Source organism: Garra rufa, chromosome 24 (genome assembly GCF_049309525.1).
Source record: "Garra rufa chromosome 24, GarRuf1.0, whole genome shotgun sequence".
NCBI classification, from domain to species: Eukaryota; Metazoa; Chordata; class Actinopteri; order Cypriniformes; family Cyprinidae; genus Garra; species Garra rufa.
This window is the reverse complement of record NC_133384.1, coordinates 13,821,564-13,848,969: the sequence shown is the minus strand read 5'-3', so window position 1 is coordinate 13,848,969 and position 27,406 is coordinate 13,821,564. Positions and strand designations below refer to the sequence as shown.

The window sequence follows — 27,406 nt, the reverse complement described above, 5'->3', positions numbered from 1 at the left end:
TTTTTTTTTTTTTTTTTTTTTTAAAGCCGTGAATTTGAAAAGATGTTAAAGGTGCACTGTGTAAAATTTAAGATGATCTCTAGACAGAGGTGCAATAACTATGTTTTCAGGGGTGCATAAAGACCTTAATGAAGAATTATGTCTTTATTTACTTAGAATTATCAGCTTGGGAAAAAAAACACAGACACAATGATGAACAAGTAATAGTAATATTCACAATAACATAGTTTTGTTAAATGATTAAGTAAATATAATTCCTTAAATTACATTTTACAAGAAATCTCACTATTCGTTGCTGTCAAAAACGGCGAGATTCTAATCCTGTATGGGCTTCCGTAGTTCTGTAAAGGGAGGGGTGAGAGGTGGACTGTTGCAATTCACAATCTCGCCACTAGATGCCGCAAAACCTACACACTGCACCTTTAGCGTGACTGAAGGCTTAAAAGCAAAGGCGTGATTTCACTTTAACTTGTTGTACTAATGTTCAATCACAGAAACGTAACGTTAGTACATATAGTCTGCTATTCCCCACACTGTTTTGTGGGGGTTCACCTCCTTTGGCCATCCTGAACTTATATTACCGCTGAGTCTCACTGACTGTGGAGCACGTGCACAATCACAGACACGCGCCTGCAGCACCAACCGCTGGAGGAGGGGCTGCATTGTTTTCGCTGCAGGTACGCACACACACAACCTAGTAGAGTCCTGCGCTTCACTTTGACGACACAAAAAATGCACATATCGTAGGAACGGTATAACTTTTTTTGTTTGCGGTTTTGAAACCGTGACTTTTTCAAACCGCGGTAAACCTTGAAACCGGTTATCATCCCATGCCTAGATATAACACATGTTGTGTTGTTTTAACACATCTGTTTTAAGAGTGTTGATTGGGTGTTCTCTTTGGTTTATAGGTGGATACTGCAGTGTTCTGGTTGGTTTCTAGGAGGTTGCTAAGGTGTTCAGGTTGGTTTTTACGTGTTTGGTGTTCTTAGTTTCTAGGTGGTTCCTAGGGTGCTCTGGGTGGTTTCTAGTTGATTGCTTGGTGTTCTTGGTTTCTAGGTAGTTGATTGCATGTTTTCTTTGGTTTCTAGGTGGTTGCTACAGTGCTGGGTGGTTACTTGGTGGTCTTGGTTTCTAGATATTTGTTTGTTGGTTCTCTATGGTTTCTAGGGTGTACTAGGAATACTAGGGTGTTCTATGTGGTTGCTAGTCGTTTGCTTGGTGTTCTTGGTTTCTAGGTAGTTGGTTGGGTGTTCTCTTTGCTTTCTGTGTGGTTGGTAGGGTGTTCTGCATGGTCTTTATGTAGTTACTTGGCTTTCTTGGTTTCTAATTAGTTGGTTGGGTGTTTGCTAAGGTGTTCTGTGTGGTTGCTTAGTGTTCTTGGTTTCTAGGTAGTTGATTGGGTGTTCTATTTGGTATCTAGGTGGATCCTATGGTGTTCTGTGTGGTTTTTAGGTAGTTGCTTGGTGTTCTAGGGTTCTAGGTAGTTGATTGAGTGTTCACTTTGGTTTCTAGGTGTTTGCTTTGTGTTATTGGTTTCTTGGTAGTTGATTGGGTATTCTATTTGGTTTCTAGGTGGCTCCTATGGTGTTCTGGGTGGTTTTTAGGTGGTTGCTTGGTGTTCTTGGATTCTAGGTAGTTTATTGAGTGTTCACTTTGGTTTCTAGGTGGTTGCTTGGTATTCTTGTTTTCTAGGTAGTTAATTGGGTGCTGTCTTTGGTTTCTAGGTAGTTTATTGGGTGTTCTATTTGGTTTCCAGGTGGCTCCTGTGGTGTTCTTGGTTTCTAGGTAGTTTATTGGGTGTTTTATTTGGTTTCTAGGTGGCTCCTATGGTTTTCAGTGTGGTTTTTCAGGTGGTTGCTTGGTGTTCTTTGATTCTAGGTTGTTGATTGAGTGTTCACACATTGGTTTCTAGGTGGTTGCTCGGTGTTCTTGGTTTCTAGGTAGTTGACTGGGTGTTTTCTTTAGCTTCTAGGTGGTTACTATGGTGTTCTGGGTGGTTTTTAAGTGGTTGCTTTGTGTTCTTTGTTTCTTGGTAGTTGATTGGGTGTTCTCTTTGGTTTCTAGGTAGTTAATTGGTCTTCTTGGTTTCTAGGTAGTTAATTGGGTTTCTAGGTGGTTGCTTGGTGTTATTGGTTTCTATGTAATTCATTTGGTGTTCTGTTTGGTTTCTTAGTAGTTGCTAGGTTGTTCTGGGTGTTTTTTATTGCTGTGATGTTCTAGGTGGTTGCTTAGGTTTTCTCTGTGGTTTCTGGGTGTTTGTTATAGGGTGTTCTGGTGGTTGCTTGGTTCTTTCTGGTTTCTAGGTGGTTCCTTACTAGCCTAAGTTAAAAGTGTCTTTCATAGTCTGTGCTTTGACATGGCTTGAATCCCTCCTTAAGGGGAAATCCGTACTGTATTTTTTTCTCACATATCATTAGAATCATTAGTTTGATATCACAGTAAATAAACACCTCTACTCATTAGGCTGTATGATTTGAGTTAGAATTTATATTCTTAGCACAGACATTGAAAGACAAGTCATGTGGCAAAGTTTAACATTTGGTGTTAGGGATTTGGAAAAACCCACTAAGCAAGGTTTACCTCAGCAAACACTGTTACCTGATTTAACTGTAAATCACAATAAACCAAAAACTGCAAGCTGGAACAGACATACTGACATTTTTGTGACAGTGTTTGTGCATTTGACTGTCTGGCAGGTAGAAGTGTGCTCAGAGGGATGTTTCACTGTGTTGGTGTGTTTCTTGCTGGGATGTGGGAGGACTAATATGTTGACAGCTCCCCTGCTGTTAGCTTCACAGTGCTGTGTCAGGCCACCACACCAGACATCACCACACTGTTTATCTCCATTTACCCAGAATGCCATGGAACCTAGCTGCTGTGTGTATCTGGGGCTGCGAGTACATCTGCTTTGGTCCAGCAGCCAATTGCGACAGAGCTCAGGCCAGATGCTGAACTATTATTGGATGAAATATCGCCTCCTTGCTGGATTGTGTCTCGCGCTTCTAGGGACCGTGGTGCTGATTTCCAATTTGGATTTAGTTCTAGGTTTGCTCAGCTCAATTAGACTGTGTAATTGTAAAATATAGCCATACAGCACAAGAATTGGTTTATGCACAGTATGAGTTTTTGTTTATGATAAAAAGACCTCCAGTGGTTTAATGCGGTCTTTGACCTTCAGTGTAGATCGTAATTAAAACTATGGCTGTCAATTTAGCATGTCAATAGTGTGATTTGATTTAAAGTTAATGCAAATAATCATACATTCTACACAATAGATTCTTTAATGACACCAGGAATTAAATAGTTTTATATACATCTGGTGGTGCTACTTTCATACTGTTTTGTATTTGAATTATCTTCATTTTAGGGGTTTGGAAACAGATATTGTTAACACCTTACAATAAGGTTCCATTTGTTAAATGCATTGGTTAAAGGGAACTAACAATAAAATACATGTATAAAGCATTTCCAGTATTAATCTTAGTTCATGTTAATTTCAGCATTTACTAATACATTATTGAAATCAAATGTTGTATTAATCAATATTATTTAATGGACCTGAGCTAATATGCACTAACAATAAACAGTTGTATTTTATTAACTAGCATTCAAAACAAGGATTAATGAATACTGTAACAAACTTAACTAATGGGACCTTATTGTAAAGTGTTATCCAGATATTCATGCAATTAGGTCTAACTGTGGTTAATCTGCATATTATGCAGTTAATTTGATTATAATTTGACAGCCCTGGTTAAAAACCCAAAGAACTATGAAAGATGTTTTTTTAAGACAGTCATTCAGTTGGTAGACAGACACACACATACTGAATGCTGTCTAGCAGTCCCAATTCCCCTAGGGATCCTGTGATAGACAGAGTAAAAAGTGGGCAAAGTGTGACAGCCGTCTTTGTTGTGAATGGCTGTCTGCACTGAATTTCAGGTTACAAGGAAGACTTATTTATCCCAGTCTCCTCCAGAGTACCATGCCACCTTAGAACAGGGTTCGTACAAGGTGCTTAAAGTGCTTGAAGTATTTGACTTTGACTTTTTAAAATGTAAGACCTTAAAAAAACTTAAAAATAGCAATATTCCTGATGAGGTAGAGACAATCTATCTATGAAATAAGGACTTTGGAGCAGTTTTGCACCTTTTTTTTTTAGATTTTTTTTCCTAAACAGTAGAAAACATCAAACAATTAAGGTGGTGCATATATAAAAAGAAAGAAAGAAAACTGTTGTTTTACTATAAACTATAGTAGAAGTGTAGTATATTTTGTAATACTTTAGTAGTAATACTTTGCATGTGCTTCACTTTATTTTTACCATTTTGTTTTGTCGTCATGTTGCTCTGATTGAAGTCCTTAAAAAAAGTAGTGCTTGAAAAGTCATTGAAAGTTCTGGAATTTAATTTTAAAGTATCTGTACGAACCGTGTTAGACCATCAGATGTATCTGAATTGAAGTTCATGTGCCTGAATTTTGAAGTTTTGTCCATATTGACATAGAAGATTAATACATCTATAATTTTCTTCAGAAGTTGTCCAAAATCTAGTATAAGAATTTTGTGAGATCACTTCTTTCATGATGGTCTCAAAGGAAACATATTCGGCAAAGGTTGTGAGAAGCTACAAAGCTGAGGATTGAGAGAAACATCTGCAATCTTCGTCCTAGAATTTTTGTAGAGAGGAAGATCTCTCTGGTGTCAGAGTGATGATGAAAGAAGATGTGAAGCGTTTTGATAAAGGGCAACAGCGATTCTAGAGGGTGTGGTAGGCAAACGCTACAAAAACATCAAGTTGGATGTGAGGTATTTTAAGAAACTATGTTTTGAGAAGCTTTAAGAGTGCACATGAAGTCCCTTTGAAAGAAGTTGCTTTTTTAAAGGGGATTTATGGATGCTTAAATCATATCAACAAAGTACACCTCAGGCATCAGGCCAAAGAATAATTTTTGTGCTCCCACTGGTGCCCCAAAAATCTGTTAAAATTCCTATAAAGCCCAAAATATAAAACATATAGTTTTATTCTGATTAATTCAAGCAGAAAATGTATAATATATATGGGTTTTTATGCTAGGAAAATTCAACACAGTAGACAGACGCAGCCACCAGTGTCGGTTCCCTCAGAGGTCAAATGCAAATCAGACAGAGCGTTATTGAACATGTACTGACTGAACAAACACCAGAAACAGGTCAAATGCCCCCATTAGTGTTATCAGAGGACAATCCTCAATAATCAATGTTTTGCACTGGTTAAGCATGGCGTTCACAGCCAGAATTATTGATGGATGTGTCAGAAAAATGTTCAGTGGCATTGGGTTGTTATTATTTCATAATACAACAATATAATACATCATATGTTAAAGCAATTATTCATTTAATTAATGTAAAATATTGATAGAACCCTGGCTGATTTCTTTATTGGGTTTTGCATTGTAGCTTTTGGATACATTTGTTCTGTTTAAATGTAGTCATAAACACCCTACAAATAGGAATTGATCTGTTGAGCTCTCTGAGCCCAAAACACTAACACAGATCAATCTGAGCAGAGATAAACAAGACTGCCACAAAGAGAATCTACACCACTTTATGGATTTCTTAGTTTTGTCTTGATCTTTTACACGTTCTGTTCTTAACCCTATCCTTATACACAAAAGATTGCTCAGAGGATGCTCATGAAGTTCTCAATTCTCAGAAGTAAATAAGAATATGTAGAGCTATATGACTTCACACGAGAAGACATGAGATATGGACAGCCATATTTCACGTCTACGAGTGTAATATTGCGTTGATACAACAGTTCGACAACACAAGTGTGTAAATACATGAGAAACAACAACAGAGTGTCTTTAAAAACCCTCTTTTTTGCAAAACTACTTCCTTCAGCCACAAATTTAAATCTACGTTTAACAGTTTAACAGCTGAGCCCAACTCTCCATTACTACAGTAATTCAAATAGTCACTTTACAACTAGTAATGAAGGAACGTTGAGTTGCTTCATTGAAAGCCTATTGTGTTACTGCATTAATGCATACAAGCTCACTATATTATGTGGAGTAGAGTATTATGAGAGAGAGAGAGATGGACTGGGTGAGTGTGATTACCTGCATCTAATACAGCATTCATTCTTCAGCTCAATCTCATATTCACAATAAAACATTAGTTTGAATGTCCGCTGAGGAAAGCGTTATCTTTGTCATAACATTAAAATCCTTTCATCTGATAAGGGTGATTTCTGATGACAGCGCTGCTCAGTGCATTTGTTAGCAAGTTGTTGTTGAAACTAAAAATAACTACCGTTTACAACAGTATTTATTTTTCAAGTCAAGACAAGAGTCTCTTGTCGCCATCTAATGGCAGAACAAACTAAAATCACCATCATGGATGCATGCGTCATTTCTCAATACAAAACAATAATAAATACTACTATTTTTGATAAAAAAAATATTGTTTATTGAATATAATATTTGATAAACAACAACAATAGCCATCATAAAAGTTGCTAGGCAATTCAGTCAAAAGTACACAGGCAGCGCTCTGATATGCAGCACTGAATTTACATAAACAATGAGATTTTGCCAAAACTATTTGCTCTGGAACTAATATTAAATGAATGAGACCAAAGACTGCCCATTAGATTTATCCAAAAAGAACTGTATCTCATGTTTAACCAGAGGGGCCAGCGGTAAGGCTGCTCTCGGCGGGGTTCATGAACACTGAACAGCTGCTGACGGCCTGGAGCTCAGATGCCCGAAAATGTTGATGCAATTTTTCACATAAACATTATCTTTATTAACAAACTGCATATTTGAACTATAAAAAAGTACATTCACACTTAAAACTACATTCCGTGACACAAAAACAATAAAAAATTTTACAAATGGTGAAACGGTTAAGAGTTCTGTTGGCCAGATTCGAGGACCAGAAAGAACTGTTGTATAAACAAATATAATATACAGCATAATATTGATGACTTAAAATTTCATAAGAAATGTCCATGTCTTGTGATTGCAGACTTTGATATCTTGACAAATCTAAGCATGGTAAATCAGAAACTTTAGATGAGGCAAGAGAAACAGTCAAGTCAAGTCAAGATTATTTATACAGCGCTTTTTACAATACAAGTTGTGTCAAAGCAACCTTACAGTATTAAAATAATAAAATAAAATGTCAATAATAATGCAAGAAACGGAAGCTGTTGACAAAGTCAGAAACTAAAAAATTAAAGCATTTGTGATGTTTTTTACTTTGGGTACTTATTCTTTTCAGCATGCATAATTACTATATCTTTGAATGGTTGCATCTTGGGTATTTTAATGATATTCTGCAAGTTTGGACACAGAGGACTGAAAAACTACTCTGCATTGTAAACGATCTGCCTCAGTCTCCCTCATGGGGTGGTTGGTTCATCTTTCCAAAGCGTCCCTTTATCTTATCTTCCTTTATTGTACTTGTTTATTTTTAATGTGCCTGTGGGCTCTTTAGAGGCTGTCTTCTATAAGAAATCCCTTCTGTGATTAAAGTAGATCATGAATAACACCACTGTTAGCCACACTGTAGATTTTAGAAGTCTCTCATGTGATCCAAAGGGACTTTCCATATGCATTTGGTGGTGGTATTTTTATACTTATTTTAAGTATTAGATCTATAAGAAAACAGCAGTGGATGATGCAAAACCTTTTGGGATTGCAACAAATTCTGATGACTACTATGTTTTGTCTTTTTCTTGTCTAAGATATGGTCACATTTCACGAAATTTCAGTGAAATGTTGGTAAAAAAAAAAAAAAGGCCTATTGTCTGTCGTCAGCAGTGTAGCGATATTTAAAGGGATAGTTCTCAAAAAAAAAAAAAAAAAAAAGAATATGTCATTAATTACTCACTTATGTCATTTCAAACTTCTTTTTGTGTTTTAGAACCACTCTCTGGACATTTCATCTAGAACTGACACGAAACGTGCAGAAAAGTACGTAATTACAGTGTTACAGAAATGTATATAAAGGCATGTATTTTCATGAGCCTGGGTAGTTTAATATCTACAGTTTAACTATAAATTTTCTTTCCTACAATTACAGCAAGGCTAAAACTTGTAAGGCAAGACAATTCGAGAACTCAATCCAAACATATGCTAACTAGAATAAGTTTAGATGTAATATGTGTCTGTACATGATGGATGTGAAGCTCATATGAGAAAATAAAATGAGCCAAACACCGACGTCATTCACCAGATAGCCTTCCTAATATCCAGACTCTGTGTCTCACAGTTGCCCTGTCAGTTATAGCCACACACCAGCTCATCTTGTAAGAGACACCACAGAGTAGGTGACAGTCTGTCAGTGCGTAACCACTCGCGCTGTCAGCCTCTCACTGAATCTGTTTATGGCTTGTCGTGCCATACATCCACAGAGTCTCTCTCACACCATACTGCACTGCAGCTTTTATTTTATTCTCCCTGAAGTCCCCTGTTAGTATTGGGGTAGTTAATTGGATTGTGTGGTTTATTTCCAGCAGCGACAGATTGTTTTGCAAGGGTGCTTGTGGAGCTATTTAGCCTAGCAGCATTATGCTAACTGACATAAGTTTAATTGTTCAGTGTGTATGTGTAGGATATACATGTAGCACATGTAGTTTACCTTAACATTGCAATGTAAAGAAAGTAGCAACATATATTTTATTTTGTATTGTGACATAAATCTGATTTATAAAAATGAAAATATATATATATAATAGATATAGATATATAACCCCCCCCCCCCCCAAAAAAATGTATTGATTAATTTAAAAAAATTAAATGAATAAAAAAGCAACATACATTAGTGATTGTTTTAAGATCCATTAATAATCTGAAATTAATCAATTTGAAATCATTTTAGTTTTTAATTGTAATTAAATAAAACATAAATCTGTAAAATAAGCAGATTTTTACTTCAAAAAGTAACTTCTTTATTCTGTAATCCTATTATTTTCACAAATAAATAAAAAAAAGGAAGTAAACAAAAGTAATCTGGCCAGTCTGTGTGGTCTGTGTGGCATTAAATGTTTATTAGATATTCAAAGACGTGTTTAAATTGCATATTTGCTCAATGTAGAGTGTATGAATTAAGTATTGTAGCATTTGCCTTTCAATTACTAGACAAAACTGTTCAACAAGGAACTAATGAAGATAGAGAATGGGAGCTTATGTGTATCTGCAATCAGATGTTCTAAGAACTATAAAAATATAAGTCCCACTAACGACACTTACCGACCAAACAGAAAAACTTTTAAAAAATGCTACAAAAATATGACCAATGGTTGACCAATATATCACTAGTGCTGGTATTACTGGACAAGTTTGATAATATATTATGTAAAGTTGACATTATTAGCAATTTTTAATTATCAGACTGGATTGGTGGAGTGTTACAGTGATGTTGTTACAAAGGACGACTGAGATGAGGATCCAAATGCTAGCTTTATTGAGCAGATTGTAGTAAGGACAGGCAGGGTCAAACACCAGCAATCAGGAACATACAGGGCAAGGCAAAAGCGTAATCCGATAAGACAGGTGAGGGTCAAAATCCAAGAGGGCAGTCCAAAGTAGCAAAAGAAACAAAACAATGAAACTAAGAAAAACTATGGCTATGACTAAGAAATAGGGGTGGGCATAGATTAATTTTTTTAATCTAGATTAATCTAGATTAAATCTTGGAATTAATCTAGATTAAATCTTGGAATTAATCTAGATTAATCTAGATTAAAATGGCTAATTTGAATTCTGGTTAATTTGCATTCAGAATATGTGTGCTACCCAAATAATGACTAAACATGTTACACCGTACTTTTATTTTGACAGGTTGCCGTGAAGTTTCTGTGTATACAGTATGACACGATGCGAGTTTTCTCAAATGAAACGGTATAAGTGACACTCACAGCAGTTTTGGAGATTGAGTTTATCTGTTCATGTGAGATGCAAATGCCAAAAATTACCGGGAGCGTCACGTGTGTTTCAGTATGCGTGTAGTAAAAGCGCGTCTCCACCATTCATAGTATGAATTTCATACATACAGCTAGGCAAACGGAACATACCGGATTCATATTAAAACGGTCTTTTTGCATTTCAGTTTTCACAGACACTAGTCCATATCGCGATTTGAATTAAGTGACAGACCATATTTGATTTATGAATCCAAAAAACGACGAATTTACGTGGCATTTCGCGCTATAGTAGATTCGGTTTTTATGAATGGAGGACGACGTGATCCCATCTGTGTTTTGGCGGAGGAGACATAAACGCGCGACCATATTCTATAGTCTTTGGTATACATCCGCGTTAAACTATCAAGGTGAAAGTCATCATAGTTTGCGTAGTTTAGACCCAGCTCCCAACCCAATTTTGAGAATAGATTAACGGCGATATTTTTTTTTATCGCCCGATAAAAGTCTCACGTTAACGCAGCACGTTAACGCCGATAACGGCCCACCACTACTAAGAAAACAAACAAGGAAATTACTAGGAAACTATGAAACTGGGAAACAAAGAAACAAGGCACGGAAAACAGGGAAATCGTTTGGTAGAGTTCGCAGGAGCAAAACAATACTTCGCACTGTGTGTTTGGCATGGCCTTCCTTAAATGGCTGACAGACAGGAAATAACCAACGAAGCAGCAGAGGAAGCAGCAACTGTCTGACTGGGTGAGGGCTCCCTCTGCTGGGCTGGTGTTACATAGCCCCCACCCCACCCCCCCTAGGAGCGACTCCTGGCGCTCCAACAAAACACAAAGGCCATAAGTCCAAGATTGTAGGGGGAACAAGGTGCAGAATCAGGGCAGACAGGGATTTCAGAAATGGCCTCCATAGCCGTGACAGGGCAGACAGGGACTTCAGGAACGGCCTCCATAGCCGTGACAGGGCAGACAGGGACTTCAGGAACGGCCTCCATAGCCGTGACAGGGCAGACAGGGACTTCAGGATTACTTTGGTGCAGTGGTGGGCCTGGACCGTGGAGCAATGGCAGTCAGCAAAACAGTGGAGGACCTGGGCCATGGAGCAGTGGCAGACCTGGGTCATGGAACAGAGGTGGGCCTGGACAGTGGAGCGATGGCAGACGGCGAAGCTCTGGAGGACCTGGGTAATAGAGAAGTGACAGACAGTGAAACTCTGGAGGACCTGGACCGTGGAGCAGTGGCCGACTGAGGAGTAGTGGTGACCAGGGCGGTGCAGGCAGAGCAGGGGGCCTTGGCGTTGTAGGCAGAGCAGGAAGCCATGGAGGAGCAGGCAGAGCAGGGAGCCTTGGCGTTGTAGGCAGAGCGGGAAGCCATGGCGGAGCAGGCAGAGCAGGGAGCCTTGGCGTTGCAGGCAGAGCAGAGAGCCATGGCAGAGCAGGCAGAGCAGGAACATGGACAGTGGTTGAACAGACAGTGAGTTCATTTGCGAGTGGTACCCCCTCTAGAGGATCTGCAGCGGAAGCTGCCTCCTCAGGGGGTTCTGCCGTAGACGCCACCTCCGAAAGAGGTATAGGCGCAGCGGACATGTGGACAGATGAGACCTCTGGAGCAGACTTGTGAACAGACTCAGGGACAGACGAGGCCTCTGGAACGCAGTGTGCAGCCCACACACTCAAAATGGCGATTGCCATCACAGATAACGCAGTAGGCAATGGGATGCCCACCGGGCTGGAAGATGAGAAGCTTGGGAGCGTCAGCTCTGCGTGGCTTGCTTGGCTTGGAAGCGAAGGTTCTGCGTGGCTTAGGAAGCCTGCAGCCTGACCTGACATCAGAGAAGTGTCCATTATACTGGCAATCACAACGTGACATGGCTCTGGAAGATCAGACAAGACATGGTGTGGCTCTGGCAGATCAAACAAGACATGGCGTGGCTCGGGGGAGACATGACTTGGCTCTGGATGCTCGGGCGAAACGTGACTTGGCTCCGGATGCTCGGGCGAGACGTGACTTGGCTCTGGACGCTCGGGCGAGACGTGACTTGGCCCTGAAGGAATGACAGTGTCTTGACTTGGCGTGACAGGAACAGCTGTGACTTGACTTGGCATGACAGGAACAGCTGTGACTTGACTTGGCGTGGCTGGGACAGCTGTGACTTGACTTGGCGTGGCTGGGACAGCTGTGACTTGACTTGGCGTGGCTGGGACAGCTGTGCCTTGACTTGGCTTGGCTGGGACAGCTGTGACTTGACTTGGCGTAACAGGAACAGCTGTGACTTGACTTGGTTCAGAGGGAACAGCTGTGACTTGATATGATTCCGGAGGCACTGTAGTGTTTTGATGTGACTCTGAAAGTGCTGCTGTAACTTGCTTAGAGTCTGGAAGTGTTGGGGTGTCTTGACTCGACTAACGGTGTGAAACTTTGTCTTGACTTGACTCAGGGAGTGCTGTTATGTCTTGACTTGACTCAGGGAGTGCTGTTATGTCTTGAATTGCCTCAGAATGTTAAAGCGGTGTCTTGGCTTGCCTCAGGATATGAAGTGGTGTCTTGGATTGACTCAGGACATGAAGCGGTGTCTTGACTTGACTGAGGGTGTGAAACTTTGTCTTGACTTGACTCGGGGAGTGCTGTTATGTCTTGACTTGACTCTGAAGGAACAGCTGCTGTGACATGACTTGACTTGACAGGAACAGTAGCTGTTATGGGACTTAACTTTACAGGAACATCAGCTGTAACGTGACTTTGCAGGAACAACAGCTGTGACGGGACTTGACTTTACAGGAACAGCAGCTGTGACATGAAGTGACTTTGCAGGAACAACAGCCGTAATGTGACTTGACCTTGCGGGAACAGCAGCCAGGACGTGACTTGACTATGCAGGAACCGCTGCTGTGACGGGACTTGACTGAGGAACCACATCTGGAAGGACAGCCATGATAGATGCAGACTCAGAAGCAGAAGACATGACGTGAACTGGATGTGACTTGGCTGACGTGACGTGAACAGTCTGGCTTGGCTGACGTGACATGACGGGCGCTGGCTTGATTGATGTAGCTTTAGCGGTCACTGACTTGGCAGGTGCTGACAGTAATAAACTTGTTCATGCTGACAGAAGTGGTGGGTCCTCCAAGCTGGATATTAGTCTCTGATAAGCCATGGAAACATGAGGGTGTGATGCTGCAGCCACCATTTCGACGACAATCTCGGGCGTGGCGATCATCTTGGGTGCAGGTTCGGGCGTGGCGGCCATCTTGTGTGCAGGCTTGGGCATGGAGATTATCTTTGCGACAGGCTCTGGTGTGGCGGCGGCCATCTTTGCGACAGGCTCTGGCGTGGCGGCGGCCATCTTTGCGACAGGCTCTGGCGTGGTGGCGGCCATCTTTGAGACAGGCTCTGGCGTGGTGGCGGCCATCTTAGCGACAGGCTTTGGAAAGGCGGCCATCTTGTGAACAGGCTCTGGAAGGACTGCCATCTTGTGAACAGGCTCTGGAAGGACGGCCATCTTGTGAACAGGCTCTGGAAGGGCGGCCATCTTGTGAACAGGCTCTGGAAGGGCGGCCATCTTGTGAACAGGCTCTGGAAGGGCGGCCATCTTGTGAACAGGCTCTGGAAGGGCGGCCATCTTGTGAACAGGCTCTGGTAGGACGGCCATCTTGTGAACAGGCTCAGGAATAGCAGACATCTTGTGCTGTGGCTCTGAGCTGGCAGTAGCTGTGGAAAAATCACTGTCCTCTTCTGCAACACCCACAGTAAACGGAGAGACACATAACAGTAGAGCATAATCCATCAGGTCCTCCAGCCTGCATTTTACCTTTTCTCCAGGCAACATAGATTTAGTTGACTCATTCAGTCAAAAACGAAACAGATCTTTAAAGAACACTTCATCATATAGTGTTACCTGGTAGCATAGTTAGCAGAACTGGTAGACGTAATCCTCGATAGATCTCCTTGTCGCAGATGCAGAAGCTGGTCGATTGGGTCCATGGCTGAGGATGAAACTGCTGGATCTGTGTATTGGCGAAGTATTCTGTTACAAAGGACGACTGAGATGAGGATCCAAATGCTATCTTTATTGAGCAGATAGTAGTAAGGACAGTCAGGGTCAAACACCAGCAATCAGGAACATACAGGGCAAGGCAAAAGCGTAATCCGATAAGACAGGTGAGGGTCAAAATCCAAGAGGGCAAAGTAGCAAAAGAAACAAAACAATGAAACTAGGAAAAACTATGGCTATGACTAAGAAAACAAACAAAGAAATGACTAGGAAACTGGGAAACTAGGAAACAAGCCACGGAAAACAGGGAAATCGCTTGGTAGAGTTCGCAGGAGCAAGACAGTACTTTGCACTGTGTGTTTGGCATGGCCTTCCTTAAATGGCTGACAGACAGGAAATAACCAATGAAGCAGCAGAGGGAGCAGCAACTGTCTGACTGGGTGAGGGCTCCCTCTGCTGGGCTGGCGTTACAGATGTTCTGTAGATATCTTCTGTAGATTTCTCTTATCTCCACTACGGCTGCACGATAAATCGCATGCGATTGTCATGCGTATCTCATCAGTAAAGCCGGTTCCGTGAGAAGTAGTAAATCTCCATCACGTGCATTCAGATGTCGCGGCATTTAAAACACTGAGCCGTAGATCACTGACAAGCTAAGCAATATCGCATTCAAAATCTAATGCGATTCATCCGCGATTATGAACGCGATTTTGCGTAGCTTGTCAGTGATCTACGGCTCTGTATTTTAAATGCAACTGAATGCACGTGATGGAGATTTACTACTAATCACAGAACCGGCTTTACTGATGAGATACGCATGACAATCGCATGCGATTTATCGTGCAGCCCTAATTGCCACATATGATCATGGAGCTCAACTAGAATGACCATCAGGTTCTTGGTCACCAGTCTAAACAAAGCCCTCTCCATCAATTGCTCAGTTTGGCCAGGAGGCCAGCTCTACAAAGAGTCCTGGTTGTTTCAAACTTATTCCATTAAGGGTAATGGAGACTACATGCTTCTGTGAACCTTCAATGAAGCAGATTTTTTTCTGAACTCTTCCCCAGATGTCTGGCTTGATGCAATTCTGTCTCTGAGCCCTACAGTCATTTTTTTTTTTACATCTGGGCTTGGTTTTTGCTCTGATATGCATTTCCAGCTGTTAGAACTTTTATTAAAATGTGTGTGCCTTTCCAAGTCATACCCATTCAATTGTATTTGTCACATGTTAACTTTACTTGAAGTGTAGTAACATCTACAAGCAATATAAATGCTACTGAACTAAATTTCAACTGTCCCAGATAAGGGTTTGAATAATTATGCAATGGAATCATTTAAGTTGTTTGTTGTTTTTAATAAATTTGCAAAAATGCTAAAAATCATTTTTTTTGCTTTGCCTTTATAGTGTATGGAGTGTAGATTGATGTGGGCAAAAGGTCATTTAAAGCAGTTTAACATAAGGCAGCAACATGAAACGTGAAAAAAATTAAGGGGTATGAATACTTTTGCAAAGCACTGTAGCTCATGTGATACGGCTTTGCACTTGAAACTATGGTTCGACAAAACAGCTCAAATCTGCATAAGGAAGTTAAAATAGCACAGCAACATCAACAAATATATAAACCGGATATTTGAATTCTGAAGCAGCATAATACAAATGTGCCATGGTCACATATTAAGCATGTGTTTTAGTGCCACTCTCTGGACATTTCACTTTGAACCTGCCGCAAAATGTGCAGTAAGGAACGTATTTCATGAGCCTGGGTTGGTTTTCAATTCTATAAGTGCTTTGGGGGGTTCTATTAAACCCACTTTAATTCACCCTATTCTTTTTACAAGTATATTATGTTTTGAGTGAATGGATCAGCCAGTTGGAGACTCATTCGACCCATTTCCCTCTTAATGAAGTGTCTGAGCTGTTTCACCCACACACTATCAAACCCACAAGTTCTCTGATCCTCCAGAATGACTTTTGTGTTAATCTCTGATGGCACATCCATCATCTACACACACATACTCACAGAGAAAAGAACCCACACTCATTCATACACCCACACATGTACCTTTTTATGTGCCATGCTTCGTGACACACACCCTGCTCAAACCTTCCGTTTCTGAGCAGTTTCTAATGCCATCCTTTCCAATGCCTTCAATTTTAGATGCAAATGATTTCCCCAAGAGCTCTCCACTTGCTATTAAAAGCTGATTCAATGCTCCCGACCTAGGCTAGGTGGTTAGTTGTTTATATTTGTCGAGCAACAGAATTCAGCTGGTGTTTGATCACAGTTGTTGCTTATTCAGTCAGAATGTAGAATCTGAAATATCCGTTATATTTTTAGTTAGTCTAGTTTTAGAGATGCATCGATATTGACATTTTTGCACTACCTGATTTACCTGAAACATTTTTAAGTACTTTTTTCACAATGATTGGCATTTATGTGCATTTTAAAAATAAAATTTGTCAAGCTATAATAATGCATTCTTTTTAATTCATAAATTCATTCAGCCTCACACTAAGCTGATCAGCTGAAAGTTTGTTTTTCAAAAGTGATCTTACATTGTTAAGACAACATCTTTCACGATTCATTTAGCGCTTAATCATTGAGCTAAATGTGCTGTTGTGTTGTGTGTTATGAAGGGACATCATTTTAAGAGGCCCTTTGGCTTGGTGTGCTGTTAGAGACTCTTGACTCTGAACCAGAGGAAGAGGCGACGGGTTTTGTCGCCTTCCTCGTGGGAGACGTGAAAGGCATGCTGGGAAGGTAATGCACTTTTAATGGCCTGGTGCAGAGCCCTGCAGCTGTGACGGCCCATGTAGCTGTGGCTCTGATTGATTACACGTCTCCCGGGGGCCGGGGAGAGTGACGCAGCAGCTGCAATTCATCGCCCCGTCAGGGCGGCTGGAGAACCAGTCGTGATTCAGCAGAACGACGCACTGGTATCCACACAGTGCTGCTCATTTGAGAGGTGTTATTGTCTGGCCTGTGATGAATCATTTTTACATATATTCATTTTTAATCTCAGGGCATGAATTGGAACATGGTGCTTTTATTGAATCAGGTCAGCTAAGGTACTGAATACTGATGCTGAAGATTATAATGTGATCATATGTGACCCTGGACCACAAAACCAGTCTTAAGTCGCTGGGGTATATTTATAGCAATAGCCAAAAATACATTGTATGGGTCAAAATTCTTGATTTTTCTTTTATGTCAAAAATCATTAGGAAATTAAGTAAAGATCATGTTACATTAAGATTTTTTGTAAAATTCCTACTGTAAACCTATCAAAATGTAATTTTTGATTAATAATATGCATTGTTAAGAACTTAATTTGGACAACTTTAAAGGTGATTTTCTCAGTATTTTGATTTTTTTGCACCCTTAGAGTCCAGATTTTCAAATAGATGTATCTCGGCCCAATATTGTCCTATCCTAACAAACTATACATCAATAGAAAGCTTATTTATTGAGCTTTCATATGATGTATATATCTCAGTTTTGTAAAATTTAACCTTATGACTGGTTTTGTGGTCCAGGGTCACATATGGCTTATTGTTTGTACGTACAGAAGCACAAAAACTTTTTGTATGTTTTTTAATGATGCTGAAATGTCTACTTTAGTCATTTCCATGAGAACAAATCTTAACGTTTAAGCATGTAATGATATTCTAGAGAATTGTGTGCTTCTAATTTTATAGCAACAGTTTGGACAGTACCCTTGCTATTCTAACATTACAATGTCTTTGTGTATAAGGCAAGGTTCATAGAAAAATGATTGATTTAGTCAGTGTGGAACAACTTGACTGGTCTGCATAAAACCAAGTCCTAATCTCAGCTGAACTTCTCTGGTGTGACTTTAAATGCAGACCTTAAGCCAAAATCTTACTGCCAAACGCCAATGACTTGTACATACACTATGGACAAAAGTATTGGGACACCCCCTTCTTTAGAAGAGAAAAAGGCACTTCCAAAACTGTGGCAACAAAGATGGAAGCATAATTCACGTATTTAAAAATTGTATTTCCATCTTTGTTGCACCAGTTTTGGAGGTGTCTAAAATAACTGTACCCATATATACATTGGTGTTTGGTGATGAGTTTTTGGCTCAAGGTCTGCATTTAAAGTCACACCAGAGGTGTTCAGATGGGATTAGGACTTGGCTTTATGCAAACCAGTCAAGTTCTTCCAAACTGACTGAATCAATCCTTTCTATTTGAACCTTGCTTTATACGCAGAGGCATTGTCATGTTAGAATAGAAAATGGTTGTGTCCAAATTGTTGCTATAAAATTAGAAGCACACAATTCCCTGGAATATCATTATATGCTTAAACTTTAAGATTTGTACTCATGGAAAATACTAAAGTAGTTAAACCTGTTCATTAGAAGGGGGTGTCCCAATACTTTTGGCAATATAGTGTATTTTTAGCAAAAAAAAAAAAAAAAGTATGAATCCTTTTTATCATTAAGATAATTGTATTAATGCGTTTTTATCATTTTATCAATAAGCGATTTATATTTTTAGACCCCTTAACCTACCCCCAAATCTAAGCCTAGCTATTTTATACCGAATATAAAAAGTGATAAAACGCAATTAACTGAAATACGCAGAGAAATGACCATTTTAGTAACAATATATCATTAAAAATATATTTTTTTAAAGTCGCTAATTCTACTCCTGCCTCTAAACCTAAGCATAATTACTTCTGTACCGTAAAAAGAAAAACATGACAGACAGATAAGCGCGATCACAATTATCGCAAAAATGTCTAAAGCATTTAAGCTAGAATTTAATTATTAATCACTGAAAATATTACCCAGATTATTATCCCGATTATACTCCATGAAGGTGCAGATTTGTTAGATTTGTTAACATGAGAGCAACAAACAGTGAACAACTGTATTTCTATTAACTAACATTAACAAAGATGAATGAATAATGTAATAAATGTATTGTTTATTGTTTATTCATGTTAGTTAATACATTAACTAATGTTAACAAAACCTTGATGCTCACTGATGCTCCAGAAGAAAAAACATGCATTAAGAGATGGGGGGGTGAGACTGAAGATTAGGGTAAATTTAACTTATTTTGTCTTCTGGGAAACATATTTTGCTCTTAATGCATGTTTTTTTTTTTTCTTTTGGAGCATCAGTGAGTGTTTGAAGAAGCATCTGTTAATTGTAAAAGGTTCAAATACACACAAAATGCTGGAAAACCAAAGAATTTGTGGAACCTGAAAGATTTTTTCTGAAGAACAGCCAGCATTTTAACTGTTCAGGACAAACAAGGGACTCATGAGCAACTATCACTAAACAAACAAAAATGAATGAATGATCCCCAGCTGTGGATCATTCTGGTAACAACACAGTATTAAGAGTCAAGGGGATGTAAACTTTTGAACAGGGTCATTTTTATAAATTCAGCTATAATTTTCTCTTATATGTAAACATCTTTTATATGAAATATCGTATTCAGGTCAGCACTAAATAAACAAAGACATGCATTTTGTATGATCCCTCTTATTTTGGTAAAATAATTACCACTTTTGACCTCAACTGTAGTTTGCATTTTTGCATCCTAGTTGAAAGGAATTATTTCGCCTCCTTGTTATTGGTAATATATTCTCTTGCATTAGGGAGGTAATTCAGTCATTTTTCACGACCTTTACTCGTGGCGTGAGAGCTGGGATATGACACATGATGACAGCATGAAATGCCAAACATCTGTTTGAATATGTTCTGAGAGGTCACTGCTGGGTTATCAGAGATACTGGAGCTTGTGTGACATTCCACATGCTTGATTGCTGCCATGATGGGCCTCTCGAACTCACACGGAAACAGGAAACACATGTACAGCGGCTCTGCTTCTCTATGTACCTTATCAGTGCTGCATGCTAATCACCATCAGTAAAACAATCATCAAAACTACAAACCAAAGGACCAATTCTGCCTCTTTCTAACCCTCTTGGGATACATTTAACCGTATCCTGAAGTCTTTTAACGAATGTTTTCAAGATGATTTTGATCTGTTATTATTTCTTGCTAGAAACATGTATGTATAGGTAGCCTATGTTTTGGGCTTAACTGGCATATTTAGCCTTTTTCACTTGATTTGAATTATAATTATGTTTTCAATTAAGGCTATAAATATTTTCTTAACCCCAGCTGCTATCTAATATCAATTATGTCCGTAGTTGTTTTATTACAGTATTTGCAAACACATTTTTAGCAGCTCAGATAAAATGCAAATCTGTAAATTGCTCCTGTTTCTTCTCTTAAAGAAGTAACACATCAAATAATCTTATCTTAGACATTCAAGACCTTGTTTGTTTCTGCAGAGGCCCAGAGGAAATGATGTCATGTAATACATGGTGAATGTGAGAGTGTTCCAGGTTTAATTGGATTAATGAGTCCTTGTAAACGAATTAGTGAGTGAGTGCAGTCAATATTCCCAGTCAATCAACTTGACTATAGTGAACAAGATACCATGAGAGAGTTGCTCTGACCTCACAGGGAACAAGCACATACTGTAATTGAGTTTGCAAATGTTCTCATGACTTGACATGTACTGTGTTGTACAGTTTAATTAACATGAAATCAGACTTGACCCTCTTTATTTTCTCAATTATGTCATTATGCACAAATCACTAGTGCATGTTATTATAAAGGGGAAAAAGGTGTTTTCATAATATTTCTTGTATTATAATAACTTTCCCACCACTGAAACCACTGAAGGAAATATAACATTAACTTCTAATTTCAAAGTCTAATTTTCCGAATCCAATTACATCCACAATGATAAGGATGCATTATTACCTCCTGGATAATAAGTAAAAATGTGTAACCAATGCTGTACCGTGTTGTCTTTAAAGACTTCATTTGTAGCAAATCATGTTCATATTGCCTGTGAAGAAAAATTTACATTTATGCATTTGGCAATGCTTAAAACATGACTATTATTGCATTGAAGATATACATTTTATCAATCCACACATTCCCTGGAAAGTGAACATGTGACGTGGGTTTTATTAGTGCTGTGCTCTTTTGTTTTTGCTGTGGTTAATTAATGATAGAATATTGAAAACCAAAACAAGTTTACATAACGTTTTCCATAAAATGTATTAGAAGTTATCAGAAGACACTCTAACTATGTTTTCTTTAGTACATGATTGATTTAATTTAATCATATCATGTACCCTTCCATTAGGGTTAGTCGTTTTAAAAGGAGTCTCTTATGCTCAACCAGGGTACATTTGTTTGATAAAAATAGTAATATTGTGAAATATTACTACAGTTTAAAATAACTTTTCTATTTTAATGTATTTTGTATATTTTGTATATTTGTATTGACCTTATTTAACCCTGCCCCTTTTTAGCACTGCGTTTCCTGTCTTCTGTCTTCCAGTTGTATTTCCACAGTGATTTGATGGATTTATGCATCAACCGCTCGTTTCAAAATCTTTAATTTGCTTTAAACATTAAAATGCTCCAATTTTTAACTTCCAATAACGCTACATAAATACATAAATCCACTTTACCAGCTCAATTACTCAAGGTATAAATATACTGAGCTATCGCACAAACGGAAGCTCAAAGACAATATTCTAAAGATGGTGATGCTCTTGTTTCTCTAAAGAATAAGATCAATAGAGGCATGCATTTTCATGGGCCTGGATTGCAAAAAACCCAATTGTATTATCAGAAAACCATTAAAAAAACAACAACAACAGCACAGCATTCCCCTAGTGCCATTAATAACAGTAATAGAAATATTACTTTCTGTTTTTGAAAAACATTCAATAAAGCAGAAAGCATGTTTTGAATGTGCCCAGAAAGCATACAACGTCATAAGAGGTTAATATTTGGTTACATTTAGGTTGCGGCGTCAGCTGACGTTGATATTTTGTTGATTTTAGGTTGTGTAATCAAAATCCAACGTTAAGTCAACGTCAAATTGACGTCAAATTGACGTCAAATACTGACGTCAACCCAATTTTCTTTTTTTTAACCAAAATGCGACGTCGGGGTCCAACGTCAACCTAACGTTATATTGATGTCTGGTGCCTGCTGGGTAATATTTTGCTGCCAATACATGGGGTTTCACAAACCGATGAGTTATCCTAAAGCAGACGTGCCAATTTCTCCACTTCCAGCTCTGAAAGTCTAACAGAGAAATAGACATAAACACAAAGGTAGAAGCGTTCTTATTCCTGTCGGCGGTGGCCTGAGGGGATCCACTGACAGCTTTATTTCACTACGCCATCTCCGCCGACCTTGGCTCATCTCAAAGCCCTTGTCCTTCCAGACAGACAATTTAGAGGTGCTGTCTCAAAACTGACCCGGGACGTCGGCAAACGTCATCATTAACGCAAACCAAACATCGCCTTGGGAAAGGAGGGGCTGTTTTCTCAGTCTGTTGGCTCAAGGGCTCAAAGCACACGTGGCTAATATTCCCACGTCAAGTTTGATTTTCTCTGTATTGTTCTCACAGTTGTCCCTGTGACGAGATTTGAATATAATTTTCTGTTAGGGTTGCCATGGTGACTGAAGCAGGGTCTCTGCGTGTGCCAGTTGCCATGCAGTGGTTTGTTAGAAAAGAAGTACAAACGCCACTGAATGCTATTTAAAATTTAAACAGAGCTGCATCTTGGTTAGTTTACCCTCATTTGGCCCACATGTTCATTTCAAGGCCTCTCAATTTGTCTCGTGCTTGTAGTTTTTACTCTACTGACCTCATCTCTGTTGTCAGAGAAAACGCGCTCACGTCTCTTGCCCTCCCGGCGCAGGTGGGCATGACTCACAAATGGACTTTCTTCCTACACAAACTCGCACACACGACTGCATTTACTGAAAAAGCGTGTGGTGAATCACAGATATTCTCACAGGTGCCCTGATGACGTTGCAGTGACTACTGCGCACACACACAAGAGCACAAAAAGCTGTGTGGGTCCATTGATTGAGACGTCATGATCTGTATTGATTGAGAATTCAGGAAGCTCAGTGGTTGATTTTTTTCCGGCTGGCTGTAATGAGATGATATGAACATAATGAGAAACAGGTTTGTAAAATCTTGTCTGTTGTACAGGCTCTTATAATAGATAGATAACAATTTGCCCCTGGTTGTGAATTGCATTGAGAAGTGATGCAGATTAATAGGAGAAAATTAAAAAATCATTTATTAAACTTGGACTTTTAGTGTAGTTGGACTTCCCTGCTAAAAACCAGTCTAAGGTGGTTGGCTGGTCTTAGCTGGTTTAAGCTGGAAGTAGCTGGTCTCTCAGCCTGGCTAGGCTGGCCAGGATGGTTTTAGCTGGTTGTTCCAGCTGGTGTCTCAGCCTGACCAGCTAAGGAAGTGGCTTAGGCTGGTTTTAGCTGTTTTTTCCCCCCCAGCAGGGTTCAAATCTAGTATATTTTTTAAAAATGTACTTGCAGATAATGTAACATTAATGAAATAAAATGCCACTTACTGTAAGTGTACTTAAAGACGGTAAACTTTTATGACTGACTGGCAACACAATTAAGCAAACTTATAAAGTGCACTCTGTAATAATCACAAATAATACAATTTGACTTTAAAGTACATTCTGAATCACTGTTCTGTCTTTGCCATGCTTTAAAAAAGTGCACTTGTTATAACGCACTGTAGTGAATTATTCAATATTACCGTAAATGATTTTCCATAAATGTTTGTCAGCAAATTCTGATATATGTTAACTATATTTCAATAGAAGTAATTATGCAATTACATGTAAAGACTTATTTACATCCTATCTAAAGTGATAGTATAAAAAAAAGTGTTAATTCTGTCATTGATTACTCACCTAAAGTTGTTCCAAACCCATTAGACCTCTGTTCATCTTCAGAACACAAATTCAAATATTTTGGATGAAATCCGAGAGCTTTCTGAGCCTGCATCGCAACTAACATGTTCAAGGCTCAGAATGGTAGTAAGGACATAGTTAAAATATGTGACATTAGTGGTTCAACCTTAATTTTACGAAGCTATGAGAATACTTTTTGCACATAGCAAACAAAAATATTGACTGTATTCTACAATTTATTTTCTTCCATGTTAGTCTTTCACACACATTCACGACAGTGTTACATAGTTGCTGTGTATGCAGTGTCAGAAAGCTCTCGGATTTCATCAAAAATATCTTTGTGTTCCGAAAATAAATTTATGTTCCGAAGATGAACAAAGCTCTTACAGGTTTGGAACGACATCAGCATACGCAATTAATGATAGAATTTTCATTTTTGGGTGAACTATTGCTTTAAATGGGACAAAAAATATATATTTAGTACAAATTTAAACTATAATACATTTTATTTAATTACAATCAACATTCAGTTAAGTGAAAACGTAGACATTACATTCAGTTTGCACTTAAGTATATTTTAAAAAGTATATTATTTTCATTATAAGTTAAAAGCTTTAAAAAAGTGTTCTTAAAAAAAAACAATGAGCGATTTGCTCTGATGCTTTTTATTTACTTATTTACTTTATACGTTATAGCCATCTTTCAAGTCTTGTGAATCAGTTTGACCGTTATATTTGGCAGAAGTGCTGTATGAGAGTTGTTTTTTACTTAGTTGCTTACTTTGTGATACAAGTTAATATTTAATATAAATTTACTTAGACTAACTCGCATACCTACAAATGAGTACTGACAAGTTAAAAAGCATTGATTAAAAGCTATTTAGATGTTATTTCATTTCTACTTGAGAAATTTTCTCTATTTGATCCAGTGCTTATGAAAGACAGTCAGCTCTTAATGAAAAGATTACGGAAAGGGATCAATGCTGTTCGATGTATCACAGCCAATGTGGTTGTGTTGGCGAGACTGTTAGATTAGCATGTGATTCAGACTTCCTCACACCCAAGAGGGCTCAAATCTCATTTCACATACTTTATCGACTCAATATGTCTTGTGCGGTGGGATGCGGTTCCGTCACAGTACCCCAAGGACAAGATGAGAGAGTGACAATTTTGACACATTGACAATCACACACAAAAAAGCACACACACATTCATAGACACTTATCTCTTGAGAGAAATGTGTCCGTGGCCATTTGCATTTAGCGGTGTGACAGTTTCCAGAGACTGTGAAAGTGTCGGCTCATGTCAAATGCCTGAACACAGGGGAATAACGTTGGAATTTTAATGACAGGTCATATACATTTGAGCCTGTGTGATTTATTATTTTCAGAGCTAAACCATTTATGTATTAAAACTTCCATTTTCATTTTCGTGTTCAAAAATGGTCTTTTGTTGGTTGAGCAAACAGGCAATCCACAATGTTGAGCTGGTTCCCTCACATATAAAAATCATGACCCTATTTAATTAAAAATACCCAAGTTCATTATGTACTTAAAGTTCATTACAAGTTCAGGAATGCAACAGCATGGTAATCAGATTATGATTAACTCCCGACTATCCTTTGTCCTGTAGAGAACCATGAGCACTGTGGAGGAGGAGCCGGACCACATGATACCATGAAGAGAAGCCTGCAGGTCCTGCCCCACCAGCTGCTGAGTAAGTCTCACGTTAATAAAGCCTTTTAATACTGATAAGCCATTTATAGTGTTTTTTAAAGCTCTTGTTTTTCATCATGGTAGTCTACAAAGCACCCTACGACTCTTTTGTCCCATATAATAATAATTACAAAACATTTTATATAAAGCTATAAAACTACCTAATTGCATAACATAAAACATACCTGTGGAATTTTTTTTGCATGACGCGTGATACTTACCAATAAGTACATATCACTGCAGTTTCTAACAGAAATGAACATTAGAGGCGGATTATTATGTCATGGTTACCCACTAGAGAGACCAGAGCCAGTAAATGTCAGAAGGACTAGCTGAGGTGGGATATATGAGCACTGAGTGCCCGTCCGGTGACTGCCTGGAGCTCACATCTCCGAAATCACCGAAGCACATTTTCAAATAAGCACTTTATAAATAAACCACTAATTTGAGTTTTAAACAACTACATTTTCGCCTGAAATACTCTTAAAACTACATTTCATGACACAATAACAGTAATATTTTAAAAGTTATGCCAATAAATGGTGGTTGAAATACATTGCTACGTGAACTCAACCAATCAGCATGTTCAGCACCCAAGTCCCGCCCCCAAAAGTTCCGGACCTTTGAAAAAGTACTACTTTGTGAGCAGGGACTTTCTGAGGGGCAAATTTCTACCTGGAACTTTATTCAGGTCCTGGTTCCTAAGTCCCTAATTCCTGCGCAAATGTCCTGCGGTTGAAACAGGGCTAATGTTTATCTGTTCCTGGAGGGAAAAAAAACACTCTTTTAGTGAACATTTCACATCGAATATACATACGCGGTGGTACGTATAATAAGTTAACAAAATGTTTTTACGGGTACGGGTGCAATTTATACATTTATACAAGCTCAGTAAATAAGCTTTCCATTGATGTATGGTTTGTTAGGTTAGGACAATATTTGGTCGAGATACAACTATTTGAAAATCTAGAATCTGAGGGTGCAAACAAATCTAAATATTGAGAAAATCGCCTTTAAAGTTGTCCAAATTAAGTTCTAAGCAATGCATATTACAATCAAAAATTAAGTTTTGATATATTTACAGTAGGAAATTTACAAAATATCTTCATGGAACATAATGTTTACTTAACACCCTAATGATTTTTGGCATAAAAGGAAAATTTATAATTTTGACCAATTGGTTATTGCTACAAATATGCCCGTGCTACTTAAAGGAGAAGTCCGGTGTGATATTGAGCTAAAGTGTGTTGAATCATGATACCGAGTGTGAACTTACCCTTCATAGCTCATCTCGGCTTGTCCACTGCAGTCCGAAATCTGGCGTTAGTTAGCCGATGCTAACAACAGGTTGTCAATGAGGGTGAATAGGGCATCGGACTAGCCATGTAATTAAAAGCACTGGTAGTTTATTTACAAGAAGATTTATACAGACATTCCCCTTAGTAAATTTACCGGTCGCCGCCATCTTGAATTTAGTCACGATAAGTCGAGTGACGAGCACAAAGGAAACTACAACCTGATAAGTTGATAACCTGATAAGTTCCTTCCTGCTCGTCACTCGACTTATCGTGACTAAATTCAAGATGGCGGCGACCGGTAAATTTACTAAGGGGAATGTCTGTATAAATCTTCTTGTAAATAAACTACCAGTGCTTTTTCAAAGTTCTCAATGTCTTGTTTTAAATGTCAGGACCCTTGGAAGTCTACCAATGAAGTGTGGCGCTACTTTGTGCCTCGTAAATGGTGTAAAACAGTGATTTATTTACATGGCTAGTCCGATGCCCTATTCACCCTATTCAGTGGACAAGCCGAGATTAGCTATGAAGGGTAAGTTCACACTCGGTATCATGATTCAACACACTTTAGGTCAATATCACACCGGATTTCTCCTTTAAGACTGGTTTTGTGGTCCAGGGTCACATATTACTGTGACATTCGGCATTCTAAAGACT

The 27,406-nt window shown here is 38.8% G+C and overlaps 1 protein-coding gene across 3 annotated transcripts in view; it reads left to right on the top strand.

The window, feature by feature from the left end:
• The window catches only part of tmem108 (transmembrane protein 108), an 83,408-nt gene that overhangs the window by 29,348 nt on the left and 26,654 nt on the right, over positions 1–27,406 (top strand). For all 3 annotated transcript variants that reach the window (XM_073830769.1, XM_073830768.1, XM_073830770.1), the window contains exon 2: positions 25,372–25,455. In XM_073830769.1, the coding sequence (XP_073686870.1) occupies positions 25,416–25,455 (40 nt within the window). In that variant the 5' untranslated portion in view covers positions 25,372–25,415. The remainder of the gene's footprint in view (positions 1–25,371; positions 25,456–27,406) is intronic.